Genomic DNA, 27,639 nt, shown 5'->3' on the forward strand with positions numbered 1-27,639 from the left:
ATCAGGAGGCGCCGTAGGCCGAAAGCGTGCCGGGCGTGTTCCGGGCATCTTCACAAATTCATATGTGGCCAGCCAGAAGCCGCGAATAGTAGCCTGGCGGTGGTCGCGAGAAACAAGCTGAATAAGTGCGTCGGAGGAACTCTCTGTGCCTGTGATGTTTCAATCACGGTCATCCAAGATCATGATGAAAGAGCGCAATTTGAGGCACGATCGACATAATCCGTACGCCAGGCGCCAAGGGCCGGGATTCTGCGGTCCGAGCGGTCACACACTGCCCGAGCAAAACAGAGTTCGAGCGGCACATTTGTTTCTTACATCTTTCTGCATGATCATAGTCAGAACATCACTTGCACCCTATTTTCAACCATGGAGGGCTACTACATTTAACTCTTACGGACTTATTAAAACCATACGATTAGAATTGCTGCTCACTACCACCACTACGGGATTCATTTCGGCTTCTGGTTGGTCAAGAGAGCATGTCAAGACGCCTTTCCGAGTCTGGTGCACGCCCTGGCTCTGCCCGCACCTCCCACCGACCAAACTCTCTATATATGGCTCTGTCTACAACCAACCGCGGGAGTTGCGACACTGCAGATCCCGTAACATAATTTGTTGCCACTTTGGGACTGTTTTTGAAGCATGGATGCCGGTCAAAGACAGCTTCTGGGCACCGCGCTTCCGTCGCGGTTCGTAAATGACTCCAGAAATAATTCCATCGTGTGACGAGAGGGACCACAAACCAGCACACTCTCGGTACCAGGAAGAACCAACAAAAACGTGCAAGAACTGGAGGGGTATGTCTACACAAAATACATCCGCACGCATTCGTGTCCGGATTTGCACGAACGTAAAAAAAGTGCTTTCGGTTCTGATACTAAATAAACATGTTTTGAGAACTTTGCACTGGGTGACCGCCCCTCTATTCCTCTTGCATCTATTCCAACCAGACTACACTTGTATCGTGTTGGACCTGTAAATGCCAATCTTTTTAGTACATCAAATATAAGAGTGCGCTTAAAAACCGAGATGAGAGATATGTATCAGATAACCATTACCTCCGCAACATTATTTCCGAGATGGAGCACTTATTGAAGGGTAAATGTTTTTACTGTTTTTAGAGCGCAGCTCTTAGGGGCCCGTTTCCGGCATGAGCGGCGTCGGCGTCGCCGTCTGCGTAACCGCGCGGTGCATTATGGGTAAATTTCCCCGCTAAATCTAGTGGAAACATTTCCCCGCTAAATCTAGCGGAAAAAATTCTCCGCTAAATCTAGCAAGAAAAATACCCGGCTAAATTTAGAGGAAAAAACCCGCGAAATCTGGCGGAAAAATTTCCCCGCGAAATCTAGCGGAAAAATTTTCCCGTTAAACCTAGCGGAAAAATCTCCCGCTAAATCTAGCCGAAAATTTTCCCCGCTAGATTTAGCGGAAAAAGTTCCCCGCTAAATCTAGCGGAAAATTTTCCCCGCTAAATCTAGCGGAAAAAATTCTCCGCTAAATCTAGCGGAAAAATCTAGCGGGAAAAATTCCCCGCTGGAAAAATTTCCCCACTAAATCTAGCGTAAAATATTCCCCACTAAACCTAGCGAAAAATTTTCCCGCTAAATCTAACGGAAAAATTTCCCCGCTAAATGTAGCGGAAAAATTTTCCCGCTAGATTTAGCGGAAAAATTTCCCCGCTAAATCTAGCGGAAAAATTTTTCCGCTAAATCTAGCGAGAAAACTGCCCCGCTAAATCTAGCGGAAAAAATTCCCCGCTAAATCTAGCGGAAAAATTTCCCCGCTAAATCTAGCGGGAAAACTGCCCCGCTAAATCTATGGAAAAGTTTTTCTGGGGGGTCACGTGACCCCCCAAGGTCACAGACCCCCCCCCGCATCGAGAACAGGTAACCCTCAGTACCCTTCCCTCCTCCTCCTCAAGAGCTGCGCTCCAATTCGGTGTTATAGGGAGTTGTAAACGGCTTTCATTTTTTTTTTTTTTCAAACTTCATTCACTTATTGCAACACCAAGTTTTGCTCCGAGTACGTTTGAATCTAGAATTTGAATCTATACTTTTTTGGGGGTCCCATATTTCATAAATTAAAAACTTGTGAAATGTAACATACCTGAAAAATCTGTACTAAAAGATTTCCTAATTGGCAATTACTTTAATGAATCCTTTCTAATTTTCAGTAAACAATTTACAACACTGATAAGATTTTAGAATGATCGCACTGTGCTGTTTACAGAAGTTGAGACAATCTTTGTACCATACTTTTTGATAAAATATTGTGAGGAAGTTAAGCAGACAAAGCAAAGTAGATAAAAAAAATCTAATGCATAGGGGATTGCCTTGCTTAGACATTTTGTCGAGAGCAATTAAAGTGAGCACTATTACGCAGTTACTACCATACTGTTAGAAGAGGATGGTGCACCACTCAACCCTTCCCCTCACACAGCACGGTGCAACACCATTGGCTGCGCACGCTATGACGTCAAACCAACAGCTCTGCTCCATTGCTGACACCGTCCCATGGCCTTGCTACAGACTCACTAGCAAGCAAGGCCCATGCAGAGTTCCAATTTAAGGCCATCGCTTTAAAACAATCTTGTACTATCCGTGCTTCACATCCAAAATTATAATGTGTGTGAAAATTTCCATTTGCACTCGTAAGGTAACTCATGCTCTGCTCAAACTGGAGGGACCAACACGAATCCCCACCTTGCTGGCGTTGATGATCTCCTTGATGCGGGGCACGCCCTGCGTGATGTTCATGGACGCCACGCCCGCAAAGTGGAACGTCTTGAGGGTCATCTGCGTGGCTGGCTCGCCGATGCTCTGGGCGCAAACCGCTCCCACCGCCGTCGCCGGCTCCATGACCGCCCGGAAGTACTTCTCCCGGCATGTGGCAAAAAAGCTGCGGAGCTGCGAGGCCGTCAGCCGGTCCAGCTGCCACAGCACCAGCGGCCTCGCGTCGCCGGAACCGTCCAGACCGTGCCGCGCCCGCGTGCTTGCAACCTTTGCCGCGTACCCATGCACAAACTTGGAGAGGGCCTCGCGAAAGCTCTCCCCGCAACCTTCGTACGACTTGCCGCCGAGGACCTCCTCGCCGATCCGTAGGATGGCATCCTGGTCGAGCGGCTTCTCCCCGCGGCAGGGTTTGCGAGCCCGCGTCAGCTCCATGACCCGCCCGAAGTCGACCGGCGTGTCGTCCTTGCCCTCCATGGCGGCCGGGTCTAAACCGTCCGCGCCGTAGCAGAACTGCACGATGTCCCCGCACGAGTTGCGAACCGTCATGTCGTAGTGAGAGCACAGGTCTTCGAGGGACTTGACGAGCCGTCGCTGCATGTAGCCCGTCTCCGCGGTTTTCACAGCCGTGTCCACGAGGCCCTCCCTGCCGCCCATTGTGTGGAAGAAGAACTCGGTCGGCGTGAGCCCGGAGTAGAAGCTGTCTTCGACGAACCCCCTTGCCTGCGGAGTGCGGTCGTTGCGCTCGAAGTGCGGTAGCGAACGGTCTTCGAACCCGTTCGGAACTCGGTGTCCGCTGATGGCCTGCTGCCCGACGCACGCGATCATCTGGCTGATGTTGATGAAGGAGCCCTTTGATCCGCACACCGCCATGATCAGCGGGCTGTTTGTCTTGTGGAGCTCGCGGAGGCACGCCTTTCCGGCGTGGTCGCGGACCACCGACAGTTCCTTCAAGCTGACTGCCTCCAACGTCTCCTCTTCGTTGCACCCGGGCTGCGCCTGGAGTTTCCCGCACTTCAGCTGCTGAATGTACTCTTCGCAGCGGGCGTAGCCCTCGCTGACCAGGTCATGCTTCGCCTTCAGCAGCCCAGCCCCCGGCGTCACGTCACCGATACCGATAGAGAATCCGCGGTTCTGCATGTAGAAGGATGCGATCCGCGCCAGGCGCCACATGGCGTCTGCCGCGTACTGGTCACCGTAGTCGCGGAGGAGGATGTAGAAGATGTTGTTCTTGGAGCCGGAGCCCATGGTGCCCTTGTCCATGGTCCCGCTGAGGAGCTCGCTGTTGCGGATGAGCACGTAGGCGTCGTTGGCACACATCTCTTCACCGGAGGTGTAGGACTTGCCCTTGGCACGGAGGCTGGCCAGGACCGGGCACGACCGGCTGGGGCGGATGATGAGGCTGAAGATCTGCTTGCCCGTCCAGAGGCAGACGGGCTTGCGGATGGCTGGTGGAGGGAGTTCCACCGAGATGCTGACGTCTTTGCCTGGGGTTTGTACAAGTAGACGGCCGAATGAGCACAACTAGAGGTGGCCACGGCAGGCACTACAACTGGCATAGTTATCAATGCATAAAGGTTCTGCGTACTTAACGAGCAAAAGAGAAGCGAGGGCACACGAGAGAATAACACTCCCAAAAATAAGGACTCTATTCCTGGGGTCCGATTTTGGTCACCACGAGATTCGCCTCTCATGGAGCAAGCTAAGGCAACGTTTGTAGACCTCCATAGTAACCCTGAGACATAGAAACAATAAAAAAATTGGACAGAAAGTTTTCCTATTGGTTTTTACGTCTCAGGACGGATGTCATTCACCAGCTTGCCTGCGTTTTTTACTTTCCTTCAAGTTTGTAGACCGTTCGTTTGCCAATGCAAGCGAAGAATGCGGTTCATCCATTAGCAAAGCGTCATTCGCAGGTAAAAATGAAATGAGAAAGTACCGCACGCCGTCTGCTAATCGACAGGAGAAAAGGTTGATCGTCTGCTACGAACCGAGCACCGCAATGAAGTGAGAGCAGATGCAGGCTCAAATTGTGATCATCCGCTATTTTACGTTAAAAGCCATTGACAACTTGCGCTTCTTTTGCGAATCTTTAGTTCCGCGGCCGTACTCAAGCTGGCATTGGCCAGAGGATTAAGGAGTACTACGAACAAGCGCATCAGAGGCTGCGAGACCTCTCTCGCTATTTGTATGTTGGCGAAAGATTCTCACCAAAATATTGCCCAATTGTGAGTTTGCAAACAGGTCAAAAATTTCCGATTGGTTGATTACGTACTAGCTGCGGTGACACGTCCAATTATAGCTGCCATCTTGACCAAAATTGGACCTCAGAAGTAATCAAGCTTGAGTTAGGGTTTATTGCTTCTAAAAGACTTCCACAAAACATGCATTCCATGAGGGGGCAGAAGGGAGCAGCAGACAAGAAGCCCCTGAATGCTACAGCAACATATTCAAGAAATAAAGATTTACTCCCACGTTGCAGCCTCAAAAAATGTCGCACATGACACACAAGTGCGCTTGCTTCATTCTGTGCTGTTTTCATCATGTCTTCTGTGTACCAAGATCAGCTCAGCACCTCCAGTAAATATAGGGTGTTAGTAATTCTGGGGCTCGCCATAAAACAGTGTTGCCAGATGGTGAAATTCCTCACCAGATTTTGGAAATCTTGGGGAATTCTTGAGCGTTTGGTGTCCCGACTAGTGGACCACAACACCAAACAACGTCTGGGGAAAATAGCCTGTCACCCCAAGCAACTGAAAATGCTACCGGTGCCGCATTAATGTAGCCATTGCTTAGTGGCACAAGCTGCCACTCAATTGAAATAAAGCTATAGAACCACAGATTGAGGAGGCCAGGTCAAGAAAAATAGTTTACATAAAAGCAGTTTCCCAAGGGGTAGACCTCCTGGTTCTTTGTTATTTTATCCAGACACACATGTTCTAAGTGCAAGATTTTGTTTTGTATGGCAACGAAATTTTGCAAAAAACATATTTTGTGCAGTGAACTATGTGCAAAGCTCTCTTTGGTGACATTGCAATCAGCATGAGCATTAGTCCGTTTTGTTTCACACTTGCTTCACCTCAATGAACACATTCAGAAATGTGCATGTGTACCTAAAAAAACATCATAAAATATGTGTGCTGAATACAAATGCTTAATCTGTTTAGGCGTTTTTTATGACAGCTTTATTGTCTAAATCTGGTGAAATTTCGACAAGAATTTTGTTACCGGAACAACTTCCCACTTGGCAATCGTGAAATGAGCCGTAAAAATCGGCACCAGCATGTAACGAGCTGGGACATTTACCAAAGGTGTACCTGGGTAGTGGACATTACCTTGGCAAATAGTATTGAGGCATATAACTCCGTTGCTGCAGGAGACCAAAAGCCTTACCGTGTTAAGGGGGGACACTACCCAGAAAAAACAATTTCTGCAAAAAAACATTCATTTTGAAAAATGTCATAATTACATCCACCAACACCTAGAGGGTATTCCCAGAAAGTTTCATTAGATTGTACTGCATAGTTAATTTTTTATAAATTATTTTCGGTCCACCAACGCTAAAGAAAAGGCAGAGGTTAGAGCACTTTGAATGCATTTTTCTCCATTCCACTTTCTGCCATAAATTTCACTTTAGGAAAACTATTGTTTTGTTATTACATAACGTGGATTCATTTTTATGAGTTTCTCTAGGGTGAAATTTTAAGGGGAAGATAACTATGAGCTTGTATTTTTTATTTTTGTAATTTCATGCTCAAAAACCAAAATGTTTTGACAAAGGATGGAAATCTAAAAAACTGTATTTGTGTTTATGTGACTTTTTTGTCATGAAAGATGGTATAACATAGAAAATAGCTCCATAGTTATCTGCTCTGAACTGTCCTAATGCAATATAACACATAAAAATGACAAATTTAGATGTAATTTCAAAAGGACAGTTTTCCTACGCAGGCCGGCTCACTTTCATCTTTGAACGTTTGCAGTTTTTTTTTGCACTTCACTCAGGTTAACAAAATATGGCAGAAATGTTCTCAACATCAACAAGCCTTGGAAATGACATTTAAATCAGACAAGTGGTTCAAACATTTTTTTTGGGTAGTGCCCCCCTTAAATGGCACGCATCAACACAGACAATGTAGTTGCCCGAGAGTTGTGCATGCCATCCACCGACAGGCACAGCAAGCACTCGATCGAAAGCAAACGATGTTCACCAAGTTGTTGCTGCACGTATCTGAAGACAGTAACAGTATCGGTAATATTTATTTCGGTTCGGGAGAGTCGCAGTACCACCAAAAGGCAAGTCATTCGTATCACGAAGGCCCGCGGCGGCGCATTTAACGATGTAATGAGACGGCACTACAAGGGTGGCTCTTGGGTGACCCGGTCGCGTGTGTTAGTGCGTGCCATTACAGGTATCGAGGGTTTTGTTCCAACTTACTTTTTACCGGAACGAAGCTGCACCTTGGAATGTCGCCAAATAAAATCCATTATTAAAGTACACCTTCGGTGAGAAATTGAGTTCTGCATGTGCTGTCCCCAATTTTTCCGGCTCCTTTCATGGCGAGGCCCTCGATTCCCCACAGTCCACGTCGCAAGATCTCCAACTGGGTTCCTAGAATCCTGGGAGTTCCCTCAGGGGTTCCCCAAGCTCTCCAACTTCTTCGACAGTCCCTGCCCCTAGGCAAGGTGTTTTTATGGTTTAACCGCATCTTTTAGCGGATGTGAACCACCCGTCGACACATTACTACGAGCCAAACGCTCCGTAGAGTGGGGCTTATTGCGTACAAGGTCCGTAAACTTCTTAGCTGCTATGTTGGGCATTGTGCAACCCCCAGACTGCAGTTAAGCGAAGGACGAAGCGAAAAAGGACTTCTTGCGCATCGTCCTTCGCTCACCCGCAGCCTCCGGGCCGTTACGTTCAATCTTCGGCGGCTCGTTTGCAGCCCAGGCTTCCGCTTTAACGGATCGACGGCGAGAATGTGAGGGGCTCCTCGGTCGGCGAAAGCGCAACACTTCCGCAAAGTCGTCGGGCGGAATCTGAAAGACCGCTTTTCTGGACGCGGTCGATGCGCCGGTCCAAGACGCGTTCCGGACACCATACCAGGGTAGAGGGACCCACCGGCGAGCATGTAGGCGGCCAGCTGGGCGGCCTTGGCCCGGTCGAAGAAGACGTCCCTCTGGGTGAGCAGGTAGCCGCCCGTGATGAAGTCCTGGATGGCCGCGATGAGGGGCTCCCCGTTGCGGGGCGTCACCAGGTTGGCCCGGGTGCCCATGAGCACCAGGGCCTCCGCCCGGGCCTCCTCCGTCTGCGGCAAGTGCAGGTTCATCTCGTCCCCATCAAAGTCCGCGTTGTACGGCGTGCACACGCACTCGTTGAAGCGGAACGTCCGGTGGGGCAGCACCTGCGGGAGCGGGGGTGGCTACCGAAATCACCTTTTTGAAACCCCCGACCTGTCCAGGTTTTCCCTGGCTTCGCGGCATGAGGACGCTCGCTACCTGTTAACGCCACATTCTTTGTTCTATTTGCTTCCGAGTAATTTCATTATTACGACCTTTGTCCCTTAATTATTTTGCGTATACTGTTTTGTTATTTTATTGTTTAGTGTTTGCTACTGGTTAGCACAACGTTGTCTATTGTCTGTTGGTTATTTTTAGTAATTGTTTCGAGGCCTGCCTGGTCCCACAGACAAGAATTTATTGCTCTTGTAAGCCAGATTCGTGTACGTGATTTGAAGAAATAAAACAAAAATATTATTTTATCGAAATTACCGCAACGGACTCCTAAAGGTACAGGACATGTCTGAAGTGCAGGTTTCATGCGAAAACAGAGGTATATCTGATGGCTGACAGGTTTGTGGCCAAGTACCGGATCACCTCGCCACATCGGAGTATTTGATCCGTTTTTTCTGAACAATGGAAAGGCTAGCTCTCACAATGTAAAGCCATTCGACAAATGTGCCGTACACAGAACAGTCCATTTAACCCTTTGAGTGCCGAGACTTCTTTCCCGCACTCTGAACGCAAATTTTAGATTCGCTGTACCAGGCTCCGTGAAGAATAAGTATTTCTCAAAGGCACGCTGTTCTATGGGCAAAAAAGTTAGTTGACATCTCCGTGCCTCCAAGCCAGGACATTTTTTGTTTTCGTACCATACTTTTTGAGGCAGACTACTAAGCACCTCAGCCTCACACATTGAGATTCCTCTTTTGAGTGGCCTTTGTTTATATGGAATTGTAACTTGCTCATTTTCCTCAAATACCGAGTCCATTAGTAATTTCTAGACCTTAGTATTTGTCACAAAGCACGAGGTTGAATCAAGGATTTCCTATTCTGTAACAATAAAAGAGCATACCAAAACAAAAATAAACTATGTGCCATGAAAGAGTGACACAATAGAAAACATTGTTTTCACCGCTTCCTCATAGATGCACATCAACTCTTACGTGTAGCGAGCGTAAACTCTTGGTTTACGCTTGCCACACATAAGCCAAAACTGAAACCACACGGGTGAACGCCCGAGCATACTCGAGTGTGGCACTCAAAGGGTTAATCGCCCAAACTAGAAGGACCCAAAGAGCGAAACCGAATGCGGCGTACTGGGACGGCTTTGGATACGTCTGTCGTCCGTCCATAGAGGAGTAGTAGGTTGTACCGCAGTTTGTTCTTGGTTGAGAATAGCGCAACAAGCTCTTCCCCCAAAGCCACTCAACCTTTCTGCTTAAATAAAGGCCAACCCACAGAAGTGTCTTCTTCCGGGCACTGTTTCCGTCTCCAGTGATGTGATTGGCCTAAGCCATTTTGCAGTACCTTTCGAAGCAGCCAAAACAATGTTTTGGAACAGCAAATGTGGCCTTTGGAGCAACCAAAACAGTGTTTTGGAGCAGCCAAAACAACGTTTTGGAGTAGCAAAAGTGGCTTTTGGAGCAGCTATTCTCAGAAAAAAAATATGCGTTTTCAGTGCTGCACAAACGAAGGATACGAAGGAAGGGGAAGGCTGTAGGCATTGCCGAGCAATTCCGAAAAACCACTTGCCACCGTTTTACTGCTTGCCGACGAGCCAGATTTTTGTCAAAAGTAAGCAAACGTGGAACAATGGACTGCAATCGTCCCGGCTGGTGCCTCTGTCATGCAATCATGTTCACATGCACGTGATGGCAACTTCGGCAGGCTTGCAGTTGCGCGTGCTTCGTCGCGCGAGCGGAGACAACGGCTGTTTGATTGAAACCGAAACCATGCCACACAGCTCCGTCGCCAGCTGATTCCCAAAATTGTATGCAAAATGTAACTGCCGAGTATACGACATAAACAGTCCAGCGGCTCGTGCTTGTCAGGCCGGCAAACAAGGTACAAGCTGAACCCATACAGAAAAAAAAAAAAAAAGAAGAAGCAGAGCCTGAGCGCATCGATAAAAAACATTGCGAGCCAGGGTCAAAAGGTTATTGGAGCACTTTGTGCAGCGACTGAACTCAAGAAAAACAAACGTGTTGTGCGGGTTCAGCGTGCAGACATTGCCTTCTTTGCTTTAGCTCGCTTCTCTTCGCTAACTTTCTTTCGCGGCAGATTTTCGCACGTACCGGGGTCCCTCTCGAAAGAAAGCCCACCGCGAGAAACCCAGGTAATCAATACTTCGACGCAGGAGCCTTTGAGTTAGAGAGGGATTTTTATAGTAACGTATGATTTACACAAGAACACGAATGTTGATGAACTTGCGGCAGTACTTAGTTTCATTTTAGAAAGCGCCATATCTTCAGCGACATGGGGACGGCAACACCCGACGTTGCGCGACCACGGTGACTGGAAGGCAGGGATCAAACGTAGTTTTCCCGCGGCCATTGCTTTCAGGAGCAAGTGCTTTAGCTCACAAAGTAACTCCCGCCGCGCAAAAACGTGGTTTTGTCCACAGCACGACGGCATGACTGGTACCCGGCACGCTAGCGTCGAAGCGGCCGCACAGACCCGCGTCTATCGTTGAAAATATTTTTAAAAAAGACGCGAGACGAGATTTACGTGGCGACGAGAGTAGGAAACGTGAGACGGCGGGAAAACTATGCAAGACCAAATGGACAATTGATGCAGGGTACTTTGTGCACGGTACTAAGTTTAGTTTCAGCTTTGAAAGGCGACCGAAATTGGTTTTTTGGCGCAGGTTTGGCGCAGATTACCCATATTTTGGCAAAATGTAGCAGGATGTAGCAGGGTTAGCCCCTTGGCGCAGCAATCACATCACTGCGTCTCTCTTTTCCCTCTCGCACCTTTCTTGCCCTCCCCTCCCCATGGATGCGGGCCTCTGAGCGACTCGCCACGGAAACAAGGATGCTCTTTCTCAAGTGGAAAGGAGGAATCGGGAAAGAGCTTCCTCCTTTCTGGCTTCTCGTCGGCCTTTAAGTGGAGCGAATGTTAGGGAGGACGTGAACGGAGAGGAGGAAACCATCAATCACAAATAGCTTTGTACAAGGGATTCGTCCAGCCCTTCAGAAAAAGCTCTACTGGATAGCTTTCTGATTCTGCATTGAAATTGTACAAGATTCTTTTTCTTTCTTGCTTTTCAATTGGCTTTATATCTTGTTGTTTTTAACGTGCAAGTACTGCAATTGCTGCTTTACTTCATCTACCTTTGTTTTCGTTTACCTACAATCTTGATTCTTTGACTGATGTTCAAAGCTGGGCCAACTTCTGACCACTAAAGGGGTGAACAACGGTTTCCATTGGAAACTTGGGGATCCCAGCCTGAACAAATATCCCACAAACTAACAACTTGTTTGAAATAAAAACACAATTTCACTGGACTTGTTAGGGGACATACACCAGGGGAAAACATCTCTTTCATTGTCTAGAATAACAAAACAAAATTTTTACTGTTTATAGTCTTGTATCTCTTCTTTATAAATATGGTGTTAGATATACACGGCTTGTTTTTTGTGTTCTGGATGCAATACACATGCAGAAAAAAACTATCTACTTGCACAAATGCGGGGCATGGCAACACACTTTATTAAAAGAGCCTAGCAAAAATAAACTAATTCACTCCTCTTAAACCTCCGGGTGCATGGAACAACAAAAATAAGGAGTGCGAGACATTTTATTTTAAAATAATTCAAAATCACAAAAAACACATTTCTAAGGGGCTAACAAATGTTTCTTAACTCTTCCATGACCACGGGAAAAGTAGTGATTTTCAAAGGACGCTTTTATTTTCCTACTTTACGTATAAAGCAATATGACACATCAAAATGTGGGCAATTAGTTGTTCTTTTAAAAGAAACAAAGGTTTCTATAATCTGAAAAAAAGATTTTAAAATTTTATTTTTGACAATACTGCTATGTCGAATTAAAAAATGATTAAGAAAAATTTAGAATGTAGAAAATGTGCCCCAAACCTACGGCTATTACTTCTGAAAGTGGGTGCACTCTAACTGATGTCTATTTTTGGTTTGTCGGAAAGTTGACCTATGTAGCATGTGTGCTTTTCAACGAAGGAGCGCCTATATTGGCGAAACACAGATAATACACCTCCCATCCCCAGTAGAATGCTCTCCTTGTGTTCTACCTTGGTTTTGTGATAGCCTTGATAGCACTTCCCTCCTATTTAGCAGTTCCGTCCGCCTTGTTGGGAACGTAAAACGTCACCTCAGGGCAGCCCTGGAAATTATAGTGATACTTACCGACAACCATCCGCTAAACGACGCTTATACCATCATTTAAGCTGTCCCCAGAGCTCTTGAGGTCTAAAACATCTGCCACTATAGGGTAGAATTTTGTAAATAAGGCCATCTCTGATACGAAGACCGATGCAAGCAGTTAGCTCTGTTAGAAAGGTGCAACCACCGTTCCCCGGACTATTTTTGACGTCCCACCAGCTCGTGATAACAAAGCTCAAACCTCTTACGTTGAAACCAAAACTAGAGTTCTTCGGCCATCCACAAGATTGTGGAATGTAATTCTCAGCACTAAGTTTAATCTATTGACGGCACTTGGAAACCAACGGCCACCGGTGATCTCTGGCCAATGGGCACGGTCAGGAACGAGCTAAATATTTCATAAATATAAAAAATATACATTCCAACCAAACCTAGGTAATTCCATTCTACATATTTCAAAGTATGTGCCTGCCAAATTTGGTAGTGACGGGACAATGTGTAATACAAAAATTATTCTGGACAAACTGTTAAGATGCCCCAAAATTACATAAAGACAAAAATGCGTGCAAATGTTACCAGAGATAAGTAGCGATACTCTTTTGCGGCAGGGAAAAAGGATACATTGCTAATTGTTTTCCGTGAGAACTTGAAGCTACAGAAGACTGCAATGGAGAGGAAACATCTAGGGATACCAGTAAATGCAAATGTGATGGTGGCTGATGTCACAATTTGAAGAACCATATACACAAAAAAAAAATGGCTGAAATTTACGTCGGTCTGGGTCGCAGGGAGGTCTTCAAATGTGTATTTGACTGATTTTGCCATGTATTTTTATACATAAAATATGTTGATTCAAAGGCGATAAAACACCGTAAAACCCAAAATCATGTTTTCTGCAATACATATATTGCCGTTTTTCGACCCGCATCTCCCTTAACTTGCAACGGACCAGTCCTGTTTCGCTGTTGCCTTTTTCCATCCCTCGCAGAAACAGTTGTGATATCAGAATGCTCTATGCAAAATACCCCGGGCTAAAAATGGCCAATGGGTCTAGATGGTGTAGATACACTCCGAAGGTAAAACACAAAAAAAAAAACGAGACAAAGCGGAAGGTAACTACGGGACACGGAGTTACTTTCAACTCAATTTTGAGCCAAGATAAACATCAAAATTAATTGAAATGTAATCTTGATTTAAAATTTGTATTAAAGCTACACCGTGTCCCGTTGTTACCTTCCGCTTTGTCTTCATTTTCTTGGCATTTTACCCTCAAGATGTACAACGCCCCTTTCTATTTTTTCTCTTCTGATGAACCGAGGACAGACTGGACGCATCTAGTGCTCTTGTAGGTAGTCTGAGGATTGAGCACTCCTTTAACAGTGCCCTAACCACTCAATTTTACTGGCGCCTGATTTTAGATTTGCTTTTGTGCTGTCTCGTTAGTTTGTCATCTATGTCTACTTCGGCAAAAGTTCATCTCGCCTCACGATGGAGTGCGGCAGACACTGCGAGCCATCCCAGCCGATTCAGCGTTGTGAACACATCATGTGACTCCTCCAAATGTCATGTGACAATCACGCAGCACTTGATTGACGCTGAAGACTCGTAGCGCCCCCTGTAGACCATCCCAAGGGAGAACAGAAAATAGGCCACGACTGTTTCGGGAAATAACAAACAATGAATAAATACAGAATTACCAGCGACCTTTATGCCCCAAGTTCTACAATACATGGAACACAGTGTTAGGGAGCGACCACTAAATTAGTTTACAAGACCTCAAACAGTCATTGGAGGGAATGAAGAACATTGTTTAATAATATGCCCGATAAATTTAACGGGGAAACTGACACTGCGCGAACTGACGTCCGCTTGAAATTTGTCAGATAACTGCCGCGGGGAGATTGACGTCACGCAACTTGCCATCGCGAGATCTAGTTGTGGTGTCGCGCGAAGCCGTGGTGTCGGGTTATCTGGTGTCATTTTGCCCGCTAAATTTGGCGGGGAAAGGCATGGACGGAGGTAGGGACAAAATTTCGGGGTTGGGGGATCCCGTTAACAAGCGTTCCACGCTTTCGCCCTTGTTGTCGCTGTGGATGTAGAATGGCGATTACGCGACTGCCCGCCTTAAAGCGAACTTGCGCCCACCGTGGGAGGATCTGCTATTGCTTATCTGTTCGGCAATCCATAAACGTTATATTCGCCCAGTTTTTCGCCATGCTGGGGCTATTTATAACTTTGGAACGAGACGCTCTGTGCATGTGATGTGTGCGAGATGGTTGCATTGCGTGTCGGCTTCTCCGACACAGGCAGTAACTGGAGTACCAGCTCTTCCGATTCAGACTTTTAACGCTTTCCAGAGTTGAATCGAACCGCCGCGGATTCCGAAACCGCCGGAACGTCGCGGAAGTGCCGAAACGAAAACCAGCGGAAAATATGTCGCAAGTTTTAGCGCGTAACATTTCCATTCGATGCTTCTTAACCTGAACAGTGCGCAAGCACTCTACGTGCTCTCGCTACATAATTAAGAAAAAGCTGGGAATTAACCCTTTCTTTACACTACACCTTTAGAAACAAAACCCAACAACTAAAAAACCTCATAAAAAAAGAAAAAAAAAATTTGACTGTCAAAGGAGTAAGGAGCGATCGCTCGAATTTGATTCGAAGACATTAATCAGTGGATTCAGGCAGTGAAGTATCTATATTTTTATAGATTCTATCGCTAAATCTAGCTGTAAAACTTACTCTGGTGCATGGGTCACGTGGCATCAATTTTCCCGCAAAATTTAGAGCAGAAATGCACAGACGGACGGACAGAATATTGGGATTGGGGGTTCCGTGAGAAAACATTTCCTGCTTGAAAGGTGCTCGGCATTTCTGTACCTTGTTTCACCTCACGCGTAGGATGGGCGGTCGAGTTAAGAAGCATTTCACACCGGGGCAAACGTCCCCACCGACCTTGGCCAAGTGAGCCATGATGCTGAGCTTGTGCAGCGAGGGCTGCCGGTTGAAGAGCACCACGTCGCCGTCCCGCAGGTGGCGCTCCACCACGTCCCCCGGGCGCAGCTGCTGGGCCAGCAGGTCCCGGTTGCCGTAGCGCAGGTAGCGCTTGAAGCCCGAGTCCCGGGACTCCAGGAAGTTGGCCCCCGGGTGCACGTCCGGGCCGTTGCGCACCAGCGTGCGCATCAGCGCCAGGTTGTGCTGAGTCACCCGCTCCGGGTAGGTCAGGATCTTGGCCACGTGCACGGGCACGCCCACCTGGGTGGCCGGAACCAATGAAATGAGTAAAAGACAGTGGATAGTCAGAGCTTTGATTATTTGTCTTTGAGAACAAAACGAGTAATATGGTGCAAAAGAAGACAAGGGGTAGAGTAGATGACACAAGGACTATTAGTAAAAAGCCAACAGTCGAATCTTTTTTTTTTTTTTTTTGCAGCTGGAATAAAACAGCACGAAAAAGAACAACCGCAAGAAGAAGACGGTCAATAGGAGTGCTGTGTTAGAATGTCTTCAGAATTCACACAAATAAAATGGTGAAAAAAAAAAAAAAAAGAACACGAAGACAAGTACAAGGCAGTCAGGTAGCCAGTGCTGTGTTTGTGCGTGTCTGTATAATCTGAATAAATAGTAGGGTGCAGAAAAAGGTGCAAGTAGAAGATGCAAGGGCAGGTGAAGACAGTTGGTAGTCGGTACACTGTTTGTGCGAGCCTTATACTCGCCTAGTGTCCTTTTTTGCACCGCACGATTTATTCCGAGCAGTCGAGGAGCACTACTTTGGCACATGATCGGACACCGCTGAGCCATGGTGCCCGCAACACGTCTTAAACCGGTGTGTACAGTGTCCTAAACTGCCCATGTGATGAAAGTGGTCCCAAAGCGGTAACAAGTTATGTCGCAGGAACCAGCGCGTTGCAACCCCAACCGTTGGGCACGGGATTTCTTGAAAAAAAAGAGAGGCAAGCACGAGTGTCGCCATAGTTGCGACATTTTAACTCTTGGCCGCCGAAGCTTCCATTGATTGTCAAGCTCGAGAGCAACCCACAGTAGAATGGGCATCTGTCGTAGAAACCTCGGCCGCCGTGCCACCACGCCGCCGCCGGGGGCAGAAATTGAGGGGTCACAAATGTGCTCCAAATCTTACTGAAATGGATCCGAGTTACTCCGGCGGATCATGTCACGTGACAACAGAGCAACGCTGGAGGTGCTTAGGTTTTCGAAAGCCAAGGTGCAGAACATTTACTCTAAGGCGAGATCGACTCAATTTTCGAATACAGCCTCGAAGACGCATTTCAGCACCATGCCCCAAGTGAAGCTGGGGTGACACATCCACTCGAGGCTTAGGGCTGAAGAAATGCTAAGAATGGCATATGTGCTTAAGCAGTTGAGAGCTTGCCATCAGAGTGCAACTAAACGACACTACACTCCCGAAAAACATATTTTGAACTGCATGAATAAGATACTAACGTTAGAAAAAACACTCCCTGAAAAAAAAAAAGAAAGATTGGTGCAATATTTACAATGACGCATTTCAAGTTAGCAGCGATTTGATTGGGTCGTGAGCGTCGTCTCAATAATGACTTCTGTTTGGAGGTTAATTTCACAGTGATGTCACAATAGATTTTATTTTCTGAGTTTTTCATTGGACGGGACAAGCACAGAGGAGAGGTATGTGCACCACATACTTGTTCCGCACGCCTTTTTTCTCCAAGCACTAAAGAAACACACCGGAGGAATGAAAGGTAGGAAGGCCTGTGTGCTGCATCTATATCTCTGCATGAATTGCCCGTCACATCGTAAATATTGTAATAATATTTCTTTAAATATTTTAGGAGGAAAAGCACTTTGTGACATATGTGGCCTATTGAGGCTGTTCAAAAATTGTTTTTCGAAAGTACAGTATCCTCTGAAGCAATGGTAGATGGTGTCGACATACTTTGTTTTACGCTTACATAGAGCAATGGGGCGAAGCACGCGGCAGCTCATCGCAGGAGAAGAGCACGCCAACAACAATTTGTCATGTGTTTCACTCCGACAACGTGCTAGTTGGCTCACTGGGGCCTTCGCCATTGGCCAAGCTAAGGCCTGTTCACACACAGAGCACAGTGCTAACTTGGCACTTTTGATCGGCGACAGGTTAATAAATAGTTTAGGGGAAGCTCCTCTCAGCTCTTGAGAGAGGTGGGAGGAGCTACTCCCAGACTCTTGACACCGACTGTAGACACTGCGATGTATGAGCATTCTGCTGCGCGAGACCCAATCCTCTTTCCACACACAATGCAGCACTAACTGTGTGGTGAGGCACCACAGACAGAAGCACCGATGGGTGCAGCCCCGACTCGGCGCAATTCCAGCGCCATGCTGCACGTGTAAACCTTTATGGCGAGACGGTACTGCACACCAAGCAATCTGGATCCTACTGGGCGGTAGAGCCCACTGTAAATGAAAACAACGACAGGTCTTTAGTACATCCCAGGGGTGGCCAGACGAACATGTGCAACGAGTCATAAAAATAATGATTTTAAGTCAAGAGCTGCGCCAGAAATGGGGCGCGGTTCTTAAATGCATTGCATTTAAGAACCGCGCCCCCTTTCTGGCCTTATCTTGGTGACGGCAACAAATTCTGCTCAGAGCAAAATGGTTGTTTCTGACCTTGATGCTCTTTATCCAGTTGCTGTGATGCATGTAGTGTGGCACGAGCCTGCCAAAATGCAAGCTGTGTTTGTCTCTCTCCTGACCATGCTCTGGAGGGTATGCGAACCATTGACTTGCAAGCTGCACTTGGACCCACAAAGAACCGCAGTTTAACCAACCCTGGTATACCCCGAAGGCGCTCTAAATGCGTGACATTTACAGATCCACCGTAATGTCACAGTATCGCCCGACGTAATGGGCTCACATGACCACCATGCACAAATCACATGACCTCACATTATGTGACCACTTGACGCAACATCACACTGCCACGGGACCTCACGGGGTCATGCGAAGTGATGCTAGAATGCCATGTCACATGATGACGTCAGGTATATACCATGACGTCACCACGGTGTGAACACCGTTACCTCACGAGCACGACGCCGTAGTCGAGGCAACAAGATAGATAGATTTTGGGGGTTTATGGTGCAATAGCTATGAGGCCATCTGCGCCAAACTAATTGTAAGGATCGTTGTACTAAAGGAAGGGTTTTAGAAAAGTATGACCAAAAGGCTAGAGTCGGTGTAAAAGGCCAGTACTACTAAGGAATTCTATTACTCGTTCAAAAGGGGCTAGAGGATTCTCTCCCACAAGGAAAGCAGGATGAAATGGGATATGATATTGAAAAAATTCAGGGAAATGAATGCGGCGCTTGGGCTGAAGGCCGGGACACAACCACAAGATATGTAAAACAGTGAGCCTGTCACCACCATACCTCGGCAAACCTCACTCATGAGGGCCCTCACTCACCCTCATCTTCACAGGTGAGGTGAGGGTGAGTGAGTTTCTGAACCAGGAAAATTCATGAGTGTGAGGGTGAGTGAGGGCCGTGAGGGTGAGTGAGGGCCGCGAGGGCTGTGAGGGCTGTGAGGGCGGTGAGGGCTGTGAAGGCGGTGAGGGCGGTGAGGGTCGTGAGGGCCATAAGGGCCACGAGGGCGGTGAGGGCGGTAAGAGGTATGAGGGCCATGAGTGCGTGAGGGGCTTGAGGGCGGTGAGTGGCGTGAGGGCCATGAGTGCGTGAGTGGTGTGAGGGCGGTGAGTGCGTGAGGCCCCCTTCAGATCGAGCATCTTTCTGAGCAATTTTGGTGTTAATGTGCTATGACGCAGTGTTTCCTCTACAGAAATTTAGAACACGGCGATATAAGTGTCGAAAACCATGGATATCAAGAGAATTGTTACAACGTACCAACAAGAAAAACAGACTGTTCGAAAAATTCCAAAAATGTAGGGATAACTGCATACTACTAGAATATAAGCAATTTCGAAATGCACTGAACCGTGACATAAAAAAAGCTAAATCACATTACCACGTAAGCAAGTTTAATAACATTCAATATGATCCTAAGCGTACCTGGAACGCTTTGAACTCTATCATCAAGCCCAATTCTAACCATACGCCCCTTAATGAACTGCAGATTGGGTCAGACGTTTTCAGTGGACGTGACATGGCAGATGCGATCAATTATTATTTTATAAACGTTGGTGCATACAATCGCTCGAATACGACGTCATCGAGCATTTTTTCACGAGCCCACCTAGAACATACTATTATGCTGAATCCTGTCACTTCTTTTGAAGTTGAGGCTGTTATGAAATCACTAAAAAATAAAAGCGCTTGCGGGGATGATAACATAAAAGCCGAACCGATCAAATACGTGTCTAACATTATAAGTGAGCCCTTGCAACATATCATGAATCTTATATTTGAAACCGGTAGTTTCCCACATGCCTTAAAAACTGCAAATAACTATCATTTATAAAAATGGCGATAAAAAGGATATCAGTAATTACCGTCCAATCTCGGTGCTCCCCGTACTATCGAAGGTTTTTGAAAAATTAATAAACAGTCGAATTCAAGCTTTCTTAATAAAATTCTCAGTTCTATCCACAGCTCAGTTCGGATTTCAAAAGGGTAAATCAACAGAAGATGCCTTGTTGCATATAAAAGATAAAATTTTAAATAACATTGAAAATAAACTTCTTACTCTTGGCATATACTTGGATTTTCGAAAAGCATTCGACAGCATCAATCATGACATCCTACTACAAAAACTTCCCCGCTATGGCATTAGGGGTAAAGCATTGGATTTAATAAAGAGTTTCCTACAAAATCGCGAGCAGTTCGTACAAATCAATGACATCCATTCTGATCTTAAGACTGTTAAATATGGGGTCCCTCAGGGATCAGTATTAGGACCTCTGCTTTTTATAATCTATTTAGACGACATTGTAAACATCTGAGTTTCTCCAAACTTAGTCATGTATGCTGATGATACTAGTCTCTTTTTTTCTGGTACTTCCGTAGATGAAATAGAACAAGAAGCTAATAACTACCTATGCGATTTAAACAGGTGGCTCGACATAAATAAAATGCAATTAAATGCTTCAAAAACAAAGTATATGTTATTTACGCCAAAAAATAAAAAGATCAATAAACTGCCATGTTTGACAACAAACAATTGCATTATAGACCGTATAACTGATTGCAAATTCTTAGGGGTATGGTTTAATGACAAACTATCCTGGACAACGCAAACTGAGCATATAAAAAGTGACCTCTCTAGAACAATAGGAATAATTTATAAGACAAAAGACCTCCTACCGACATGGTTGAAGGTACAGATATACTACACCCTCTTTTATCAAAAACTTTACTACTGTTTACTAGTTTGGGGCACCACGGTTAAAACAAATTATAATGAACTTGTAAGTTTACAAAAACGTATGTTAAGAATAATGACCAACTCGAATCACTGTAGTGAAGCCGAAAGCCTATTTGACAGATTAAATATCCTTCCACTTTCTAAACTTTACCATTATAAGCTTGGGCAGCTTATTCATAGAAACGGAATAAGCGGCTTTGACCTCATTCCTGCAAATTTGTCTGAATATAACTTAAGGACAACAAGGACATACAGACTACCATCTATTAGGACTAACTACGGAAAACAAATGATAAATTTTCAGGTTTCCCAGCTTCTAAATGCTGTTGGTAATAATTTCATAATTACTACAAACCGAACTACATTTAAAAAAGTCTACGCTCCTTTTTGATTGCCACTGAGTTGATAATTCTATAGATATGTTGAAATACATTTTTTTTTTTTAAATTTTAACCCGCATTTTTTGTGCATCCGCTTTTATTAAAAATCTTGTATACCTTGTGATCACGTTTATATTTTAATTTTATTGTGTGGACAATGCCAGATTGCTATTTTTATATGTGCCGGGAATTTAGGAATGTATTCTAGCTTCTTCACTTTTATGGTTTATACCGAAGTGCTTTTCTTACTTTTATTTGTTCTGAACAACATGGATTCAGGCGTAAGCTCTCTACGACTACGCAACTTACGGAAACAGTTCATTATTTTTCGGAAATTATTAACAAAAGGGGGCAAACGGATGTAATATTTTTAGATTTTTCGAAGGCCTTCGACCGTGTGTCACACCCCAAACTTCTTGTAAAACTATCTAAATTATTACCAAATGGCAAAGTGCTTCGGTGGATTAAAGACTACCTATGCAATAGGAAACAGCTTGTTGAGGTAAAGAAGGAACGATCATCATTACTGCCAGTGCATTCAGGTGTTCCCCAGGGATCCGTGTTAGGCCCTCTCCTTTTCCTCGTTTATATAAACGACGTAGTAAAAGATAACATAAACATAAATTTTCGCCTATTTGCCGACGATCTGGTTATATTTTCTGAAATTAAAAATGGCGCAGATCAAGCTAATCTCAATTCGAGCCTGAAAAAAATCAGTGACTGGTGCCAGACATGGCAAATGCAGTTAAACCTTGAAAAATGTGTTTCGATGACAATAACGCGTAAAAAGTCTCCGTTGGTATTTTCATACAGTTTAAATAACTCTGCTCTGCAACACGTTTCTTCATTCAAATATCTTGGAGTCACTATATCTTCTGATCTCAGATGGAATGCCCACATTGACTCGCTGTGTCAGAAGGCGATGTTCAAACTGTGCTATCTGAAACGTAACTTAAGACTACATCTGCAACAAAATTAATAGCCTACAAATCTCCCATCAGGCCACTTTTAGAATATGCTGACATTATTTGGGATCCACACACATTATCGAACATAAATAAACTCGAAAGAATACAAAAGAGGGCACTAAGATTCATTTACAACAAATACAAAAGATTAGATTCTGTGAGTGCCCTATACAGCATAGCCGGTATCCAGCCCCTCCAAACGCATAGGAAAATTAACAGACTCACTTTCCTATACACACTGATAAACGATGGCTTTAGAATAGACAGGTCACGCTATGTCACTCTAAAATCTGCGAGAAGCACACGTAGCTACCATGCCTTATCACTTACAGACTATCAATGCCATACCGACTGCTTCAAGTTTTCTTTTTTTCCTAAAACCATTACTGAATGGAATGAGCTGCCTTTTGACATCGTAAACACGACTTCCATCCAATCATTTAAAGCCTCGCTCTTTTCATTATTTAAATAACCTCGAGGCTACTTATTGCTTATTGTTTTGATTTTGTTGTGACTGCTGTCTGTTAGCCAATTTTTCAATGCACTGCTCCTGAAATAGTTTGGCAGCTATATATCTCGAACTAAGTTGTGTTGGTCGTTTGTGTATATAACATCGTTCAATGTCTTGTTCGCTTTCTAGCGTAAATGCTAAAATGTACATGGCAAAGTGTAATGATGCTCACTGTTTCGTTTCATTGTTGTGCAGTATTTCGGTTGTCGGTTTCACGGTTTCTGCTCTTTAATATGTTCGTTGCACTGGCCTTGTCCCATATTGTACGTTTCAGTCATTGTTTAGAAGCCCGTCCTACAACGCCCTCCTTGAGAAGGCAGTAGTATCTGTAAATAAATAAATAAAAATTTATTTCGTTTTTGCTTGATGTCTTATATTACTTTTTAATCTTTGTTTTTATGACAATGTTAAACAACATAATCAATGTGTGCTAGTATTCATTCTTTACAATTTTATGTATGCATCCATTTTCTCTTGAGTGTATGTATGTGTGTATCCGTTATATCTTGTAAAAGTATTTTTTTCTCTTGTCGAAGTTTAACCTTAATTGCTGTTGCTGCTGGATTTTGCCCCCCTTTCCCCCCCCCATTGGACCTTGGTGCCCAGTCAGGCGACACGATCGCCTTTTGCACCAAGGTACCATTTCGAGGAGTGTGTACCCCTTGAAAGAAAAAATAAACTGATTGATTGATTGATTGAATGGCGGGTTGTTCTCAAGCTTTCCCTAGATTGACACGAATTGCTGAGATCGGGTCCGGCTCGAAATAAGCAACTCAGAGTAATTCCAATACGTTTGAAGCGGCTGCATCTAATCAGGGACGCAAAATTTTCACGTGATACCTCGTGCCGGTGATGGTGACACCGAAAGACTTGGTTCTCGTTTGAAATCGATCGTTTTTTGGAAATAAACTGTTTCAGAAAGGTGCATTAGTATTCTTAACGAGATTTAAATGCATAAAAACATGTTTATAATGCGTAATTGTGTCTAAATAGTGCAAGAAAAATAAAATTTTATGATGACGACGGCAAATTGCAGCAATTGGTTGCGCGTGTGATCGCGGGCGGCGCGTGTTGCTGGTGTTGCGACGTAAAGTTTCCGGGCGAAATTGCCCCATCTGAAGCTGGCCTGAGTGGCGTGAGGGCCATGAGGCGTGAGTGGCGTGAAAGCGGTCAGTGGCGTGAGGGCGGTGAGTGGCGTGAGGGCGGTGAGTGGCATGAGGGCGGTGAGTGGCGTGAGGGCTATGAGTGCGTAAGGGCCGTGAGTGCCGTGAGGGCGGTGAGGGCCGTGAGGACGGTGAGGGCTATGAGTGCGTGAGGGCGGTGAGGGCAGTGAGGGCCGTGAGGATGGTGAGGGCTATGAGTGCGTGAGGGCCGTGAGGGCGGTGAGGGCGGTGAGTGGCGTGAGGGCGGTGAGTGGCGTGAGGGGCGTGAGGGCCGTGAGGGCGGTGAGGGGCGTGAGGGGCGTAAGGGCCGTGAAGATCGTGAGGTTCAGTGAGGGTGAGTGAAGGGCTGAAGGAGAGTGTGACTTTGAGGGTGAGTGAGGGGCTGAAGGTGAGTGTAGCTGTGAGGGTGAGGGTGAGTGAGGGGCTTACGTGAGTGTGGCTGTGAGGGTGAGGGTGAGTGAGGGCGACCTAAAATGACGACCTCTGGTCACCACACTGATCACACACGGGTGGATCTTCTCCCGAAAGCAGATACTTATGAGTTATAAATGAGTGCCCAATTCTCAGGCGGCACAACAATGTTTCATGAAGTCGGCTCTTGCATGAAGAGCTTTCCCAAACTCCCAATGCAGGTTTGGTAACATGGAGCTTGTTATCACACTCCATGTCCCATTCCAATTGCCAAGAATGAGGAATCGAGGACTTCACCAAGGGCTTAATATCTTGATAGGGTAAACAGGACAGCGATTGTCGAAGGTTCGCAGCAGATGCTGCAAGCTTGTCGGCTTCTTCATTGCCTTGAATGCCAATATGACTGGGTACCCAACAAAATTTTATATTTTGACCCTCATGCAAAGCAGAGTCAAGTTTATATCGAATTTTTTGTACAAGCATATTTTTAGTATCTTTAAGAGAGCAAATTGCAAGAATCACACTTTGAGAGTCAACAAACAGGACCACCCTCAGTATTTTCCTACTGATAATATAGTCAATCACCATTGATACCGCATAGAGCTCCGCAGTAAAAATGCTGGCAATACAATCAACTCGTTGAACCTTGGAGAAGCTTTGACAGTATACAGCGCAACCAACGAAAGATGAAGTCTTGGCGCCATCTGTATAAACATGAAGATAACCATCATACTTGTTTTGCAGTTCAGCAAACTCTTGCTTAATTACAGCATGGGAAATGCCGTGCTTGTTGAACTTCACGAGAGACCAGTCAGATTCAACTCGCTGTGTTTTCCAAGGTGGAATACCGTCGACTTTCCAAACGAGGACGACCTGGTCCAGAGAAAGGCCCAGCGAGGAGCGAAGATGTTCAATGCGGAAGCTTAACGGTCTTACAATGCTTGATTTATTTTCAAAAAGGCGACTCGAGGCAACAAGCCATAGACACAAGCGGCTAGATCAGTGCAAGGCAGAGATGCTAAGAAAGAAAGCAAGGTCCACTGGCCGTGGCCTGGCACATACCTGGTCGATGCGGAGGTTGGGGTCCGGCGAGATGACGGTGCGGCCCGAGAAGTCCACCCTTTTGCCCGACAGGTTGCCCCGGAAGCGGCCGTGCTTGCCCTTCAGCCGCTGAACGAAGCCTCGGGTGGGCTTCTTGGGCTGCATGTTCAGCGGGATGCCGCTCGTCTCGCTGTTCACGTACAGCGCGCACTGCAGCTGAAGGAAGTCCCAGTCCTCCATGATCATCTGCATCTTGGCCCCGGAGGCCCGGTGGCGCTGGATCACGTCGTTCAGGAAGATGATCTCGGTCAGCTTGACCGTCACGTCGTCCTCGTTGGTCCCCGCCTTCAGCTCGGACACCACCGAGGGCCGGATGCAGAGCGGAGGGACGGGGATCCGGGTCAGGATCAGGTCCTCGGGGCGCCCGCACTTGGGGTTCATCACCAGCAGCGGCACGTCTTCGTCCAGGATCCGCCGGAAGAGGTGCAGCACCACGAGCGGGTTCAGAATGTCACTGGTGACCTTGCCCATGACGGAATCGAGCTCCGGGTTGTAGCCACGGGCCTCGTCGAAGTCTTCCAGGAACTCGGCGAGCATGGCGTCGTTCTTCTTGGTGGCCTTGAAGCGCTCGTGGACCAGCTTCAGCAGTCCGCACTTCTTGACCTGCCCGTTGCGGGCGCCGCAGAAGTGGCAGGCGGACTGCTTGCGGCAGCGCTCGATGATCTTCTTGTGCAGGGCCTTCTTCTGGAGGTAGGACAGCGTGGGCCGCTGAAGGGCGTCCAAGAAGCCCTGCCGCTCCTGCGGCGGCACGAGCACGCGCGCGCACGTCTTGCACACGCAGTGGAGGATGTTCTGCGTAGCTCGGAAGTAGCCGACATGGAAGACCGGCAGCTCGAGGTCGACCAGGCCGTAGTGGCCGATGCAGTCGGCCAGGCCCTTGCCGCATGTCTCGCACTTCTTGTCCTTCTGGCTGGTGCCCAGCTTGTTGTCGAGCACGCCATATGGGACGGCCTTGTGCAGCGAGTCGCGCTGGTACAGGTTTTTGCTCACGCAGTGCACGTGGCTCAGCTGCTGGATGTCGTGAGAGTTGAGCACGCCGAAGCGCATCTGGCCGATCTTCATTGAGGTGTCGGCCTCGCGGAACTGTTCCTTCACCATCCTGCTTGCTGGGCCCACTCGGCTCGACGGGCGAGTAGCGCTATTGGGGCTCTAAAGCCACAACTACTGCCAATTTAGCGCGAAATTTCGGTGCTAATGGCATTGTTGCAATGAACGCACCACACGCACAGCGCGCACGAAAGCAACATGCGCGGCGCCATCTTGGTTTTGTCACTGCCCATGACGTTTATGTTATTTATTCATGTTGGACGAATTATCTTGTTTTATCTTCTCCTCGAGCTGAACTCTGCGTTGTGCTAACTTCTAAAACAAGTTTCTAAGTAAAAAATTTTTTTACTTACGTTATTTAAGTTTAGAATACTTGCGAAATTTTACTCTTTCTTTCAGTCACAACATCACCATGCGCTTTTTAACTTTCTGGGCTTCTGGGCTTGCTCTGTGGATGGATGAATCTGGCTAAACCCTGTGAATCGGGCGGTGGCTTGCGCCACCTAGCCAACATTATAAATCGAATTATATGTTTATCTCACCCCTGCCTCGATTTTAGCCACCAGTCTGATAACCTCCGCTTGGTTATTTCTACCCGTGTAAAGTCTATTTTTCCTTCACTGTCTTTAAAACCCAATGTTTTGATTAAATCCGCCCGGTCACCGCCCACCCGGTCACTACATAAAGTGTCCATCTCCTGGTACTTAACCCGGTACGTCTTAGTCCGCAATACTCCTGTCCTGGCCTCAAACAACAAAGAGCTTCCCCTTGAATTATCGTAGATATTTTCTTTGCAAATTTCCTGTTTGAACATTCTGTACGTCTCCAGTGCTGGTTTTGTCTGCATACCCGTTTCCCACAGACCCTTCTCTGTTTCTTTTATCCTTTTCTTAACCCGTAATTCCTGGTTGGCGCCCCCACTGCCGCCCAAATATTTGCTTGATAATTTTCTAGTTCGCTTTCTCCATTTGGTATCTACATTCCTCATGTACAAATAACTGAAAACTTTCCTAGCCCACTGCTCTTCCCTGCTGGAAATGGCAGGCCTGTTCCAATTGAAATGCATAGCCAAAGCCTATGAGCATGAATGTGCAATTGGCACCGATGAGAAAATCCGATGTTTTGCACATTGGTGCAACTGGAAATGCTGCAGAGAAGCCGCAGCACGGGGGAAGGCCAAAGAATCGGTTGAGGGAAAGTCAACTTCAGGGGCTTCAGGGGGCAAGCGCCATGATGCCAATGGACCAATGGACCTTTTCCGAGAAGCGTTCTGCGCACGCGCGAGCGCCCGATGCCAAGCGGTGGAAGTCGGCACGAAAAAATCGAGGAAAATCGG

At 46.4% G+C, this 27,639-nt stretch overlaps 1 protein-coding gene across 1 annotated transcript in view; it reads right to left on the reverse strand.

Annotated features, from left to right (window-relative positions):
• LOC8032116 (DNA-directed RNA polymerase III subunit RPC1) overlaps nucleotides 1-26,689 on the reverse strand; it is a 45,378-nt gene extending 18,689 nt beyond the window's left edge. Inside the window, exons 1-4 of the mRNA XM_029979828.4 lie at nucleotides 25,218-26,689; nucleotides 15,323-15,622; nucleotides 7,849-8,131; nucleotides 2,703-4,216 (exon numbers count right to left, since the gene is read on the reverse strand). Of these exons, the coding sequence (XP_029835688.2) occupies nucleotides 2,703-4,216; nucleotides 7,849-8,131; nucleotides 15,323-15,622; nucleotides 25,218-26,354 (3,234 nt within the window). The 5' untranslated portion in view covers nucleotides 26,355-26,689. The remainder of the gene's footprint in view (nucleotides 1-2,702; nucleotides 4,217-7,848; nucleotides 8,132-15,322; nucleotides 15,623-25,217) is intronic.
• Between the last annotated feature and the right edge of the window lie 950 nt (nucleotides 26,690-27,639).

Source organism: Ixodes scapularis, unplaced genomic scaffold, assembly GCF_016920785.2.
Source record: "Ixodes scapularis isolate PalLabHiFi unplaced genomic scaffold, ASM1692078v2 ptg000854l_1__unscaffolded, whole genome shotgun sequence".
In the NCBI taxonomy this organism is placed as follows: domain Eukaryota; kingdom Metazoa; phylum Arthropoda; class Arachnida; order Ixodida; family Ixodidae; genus Ixodes; species Ixodes scapularis.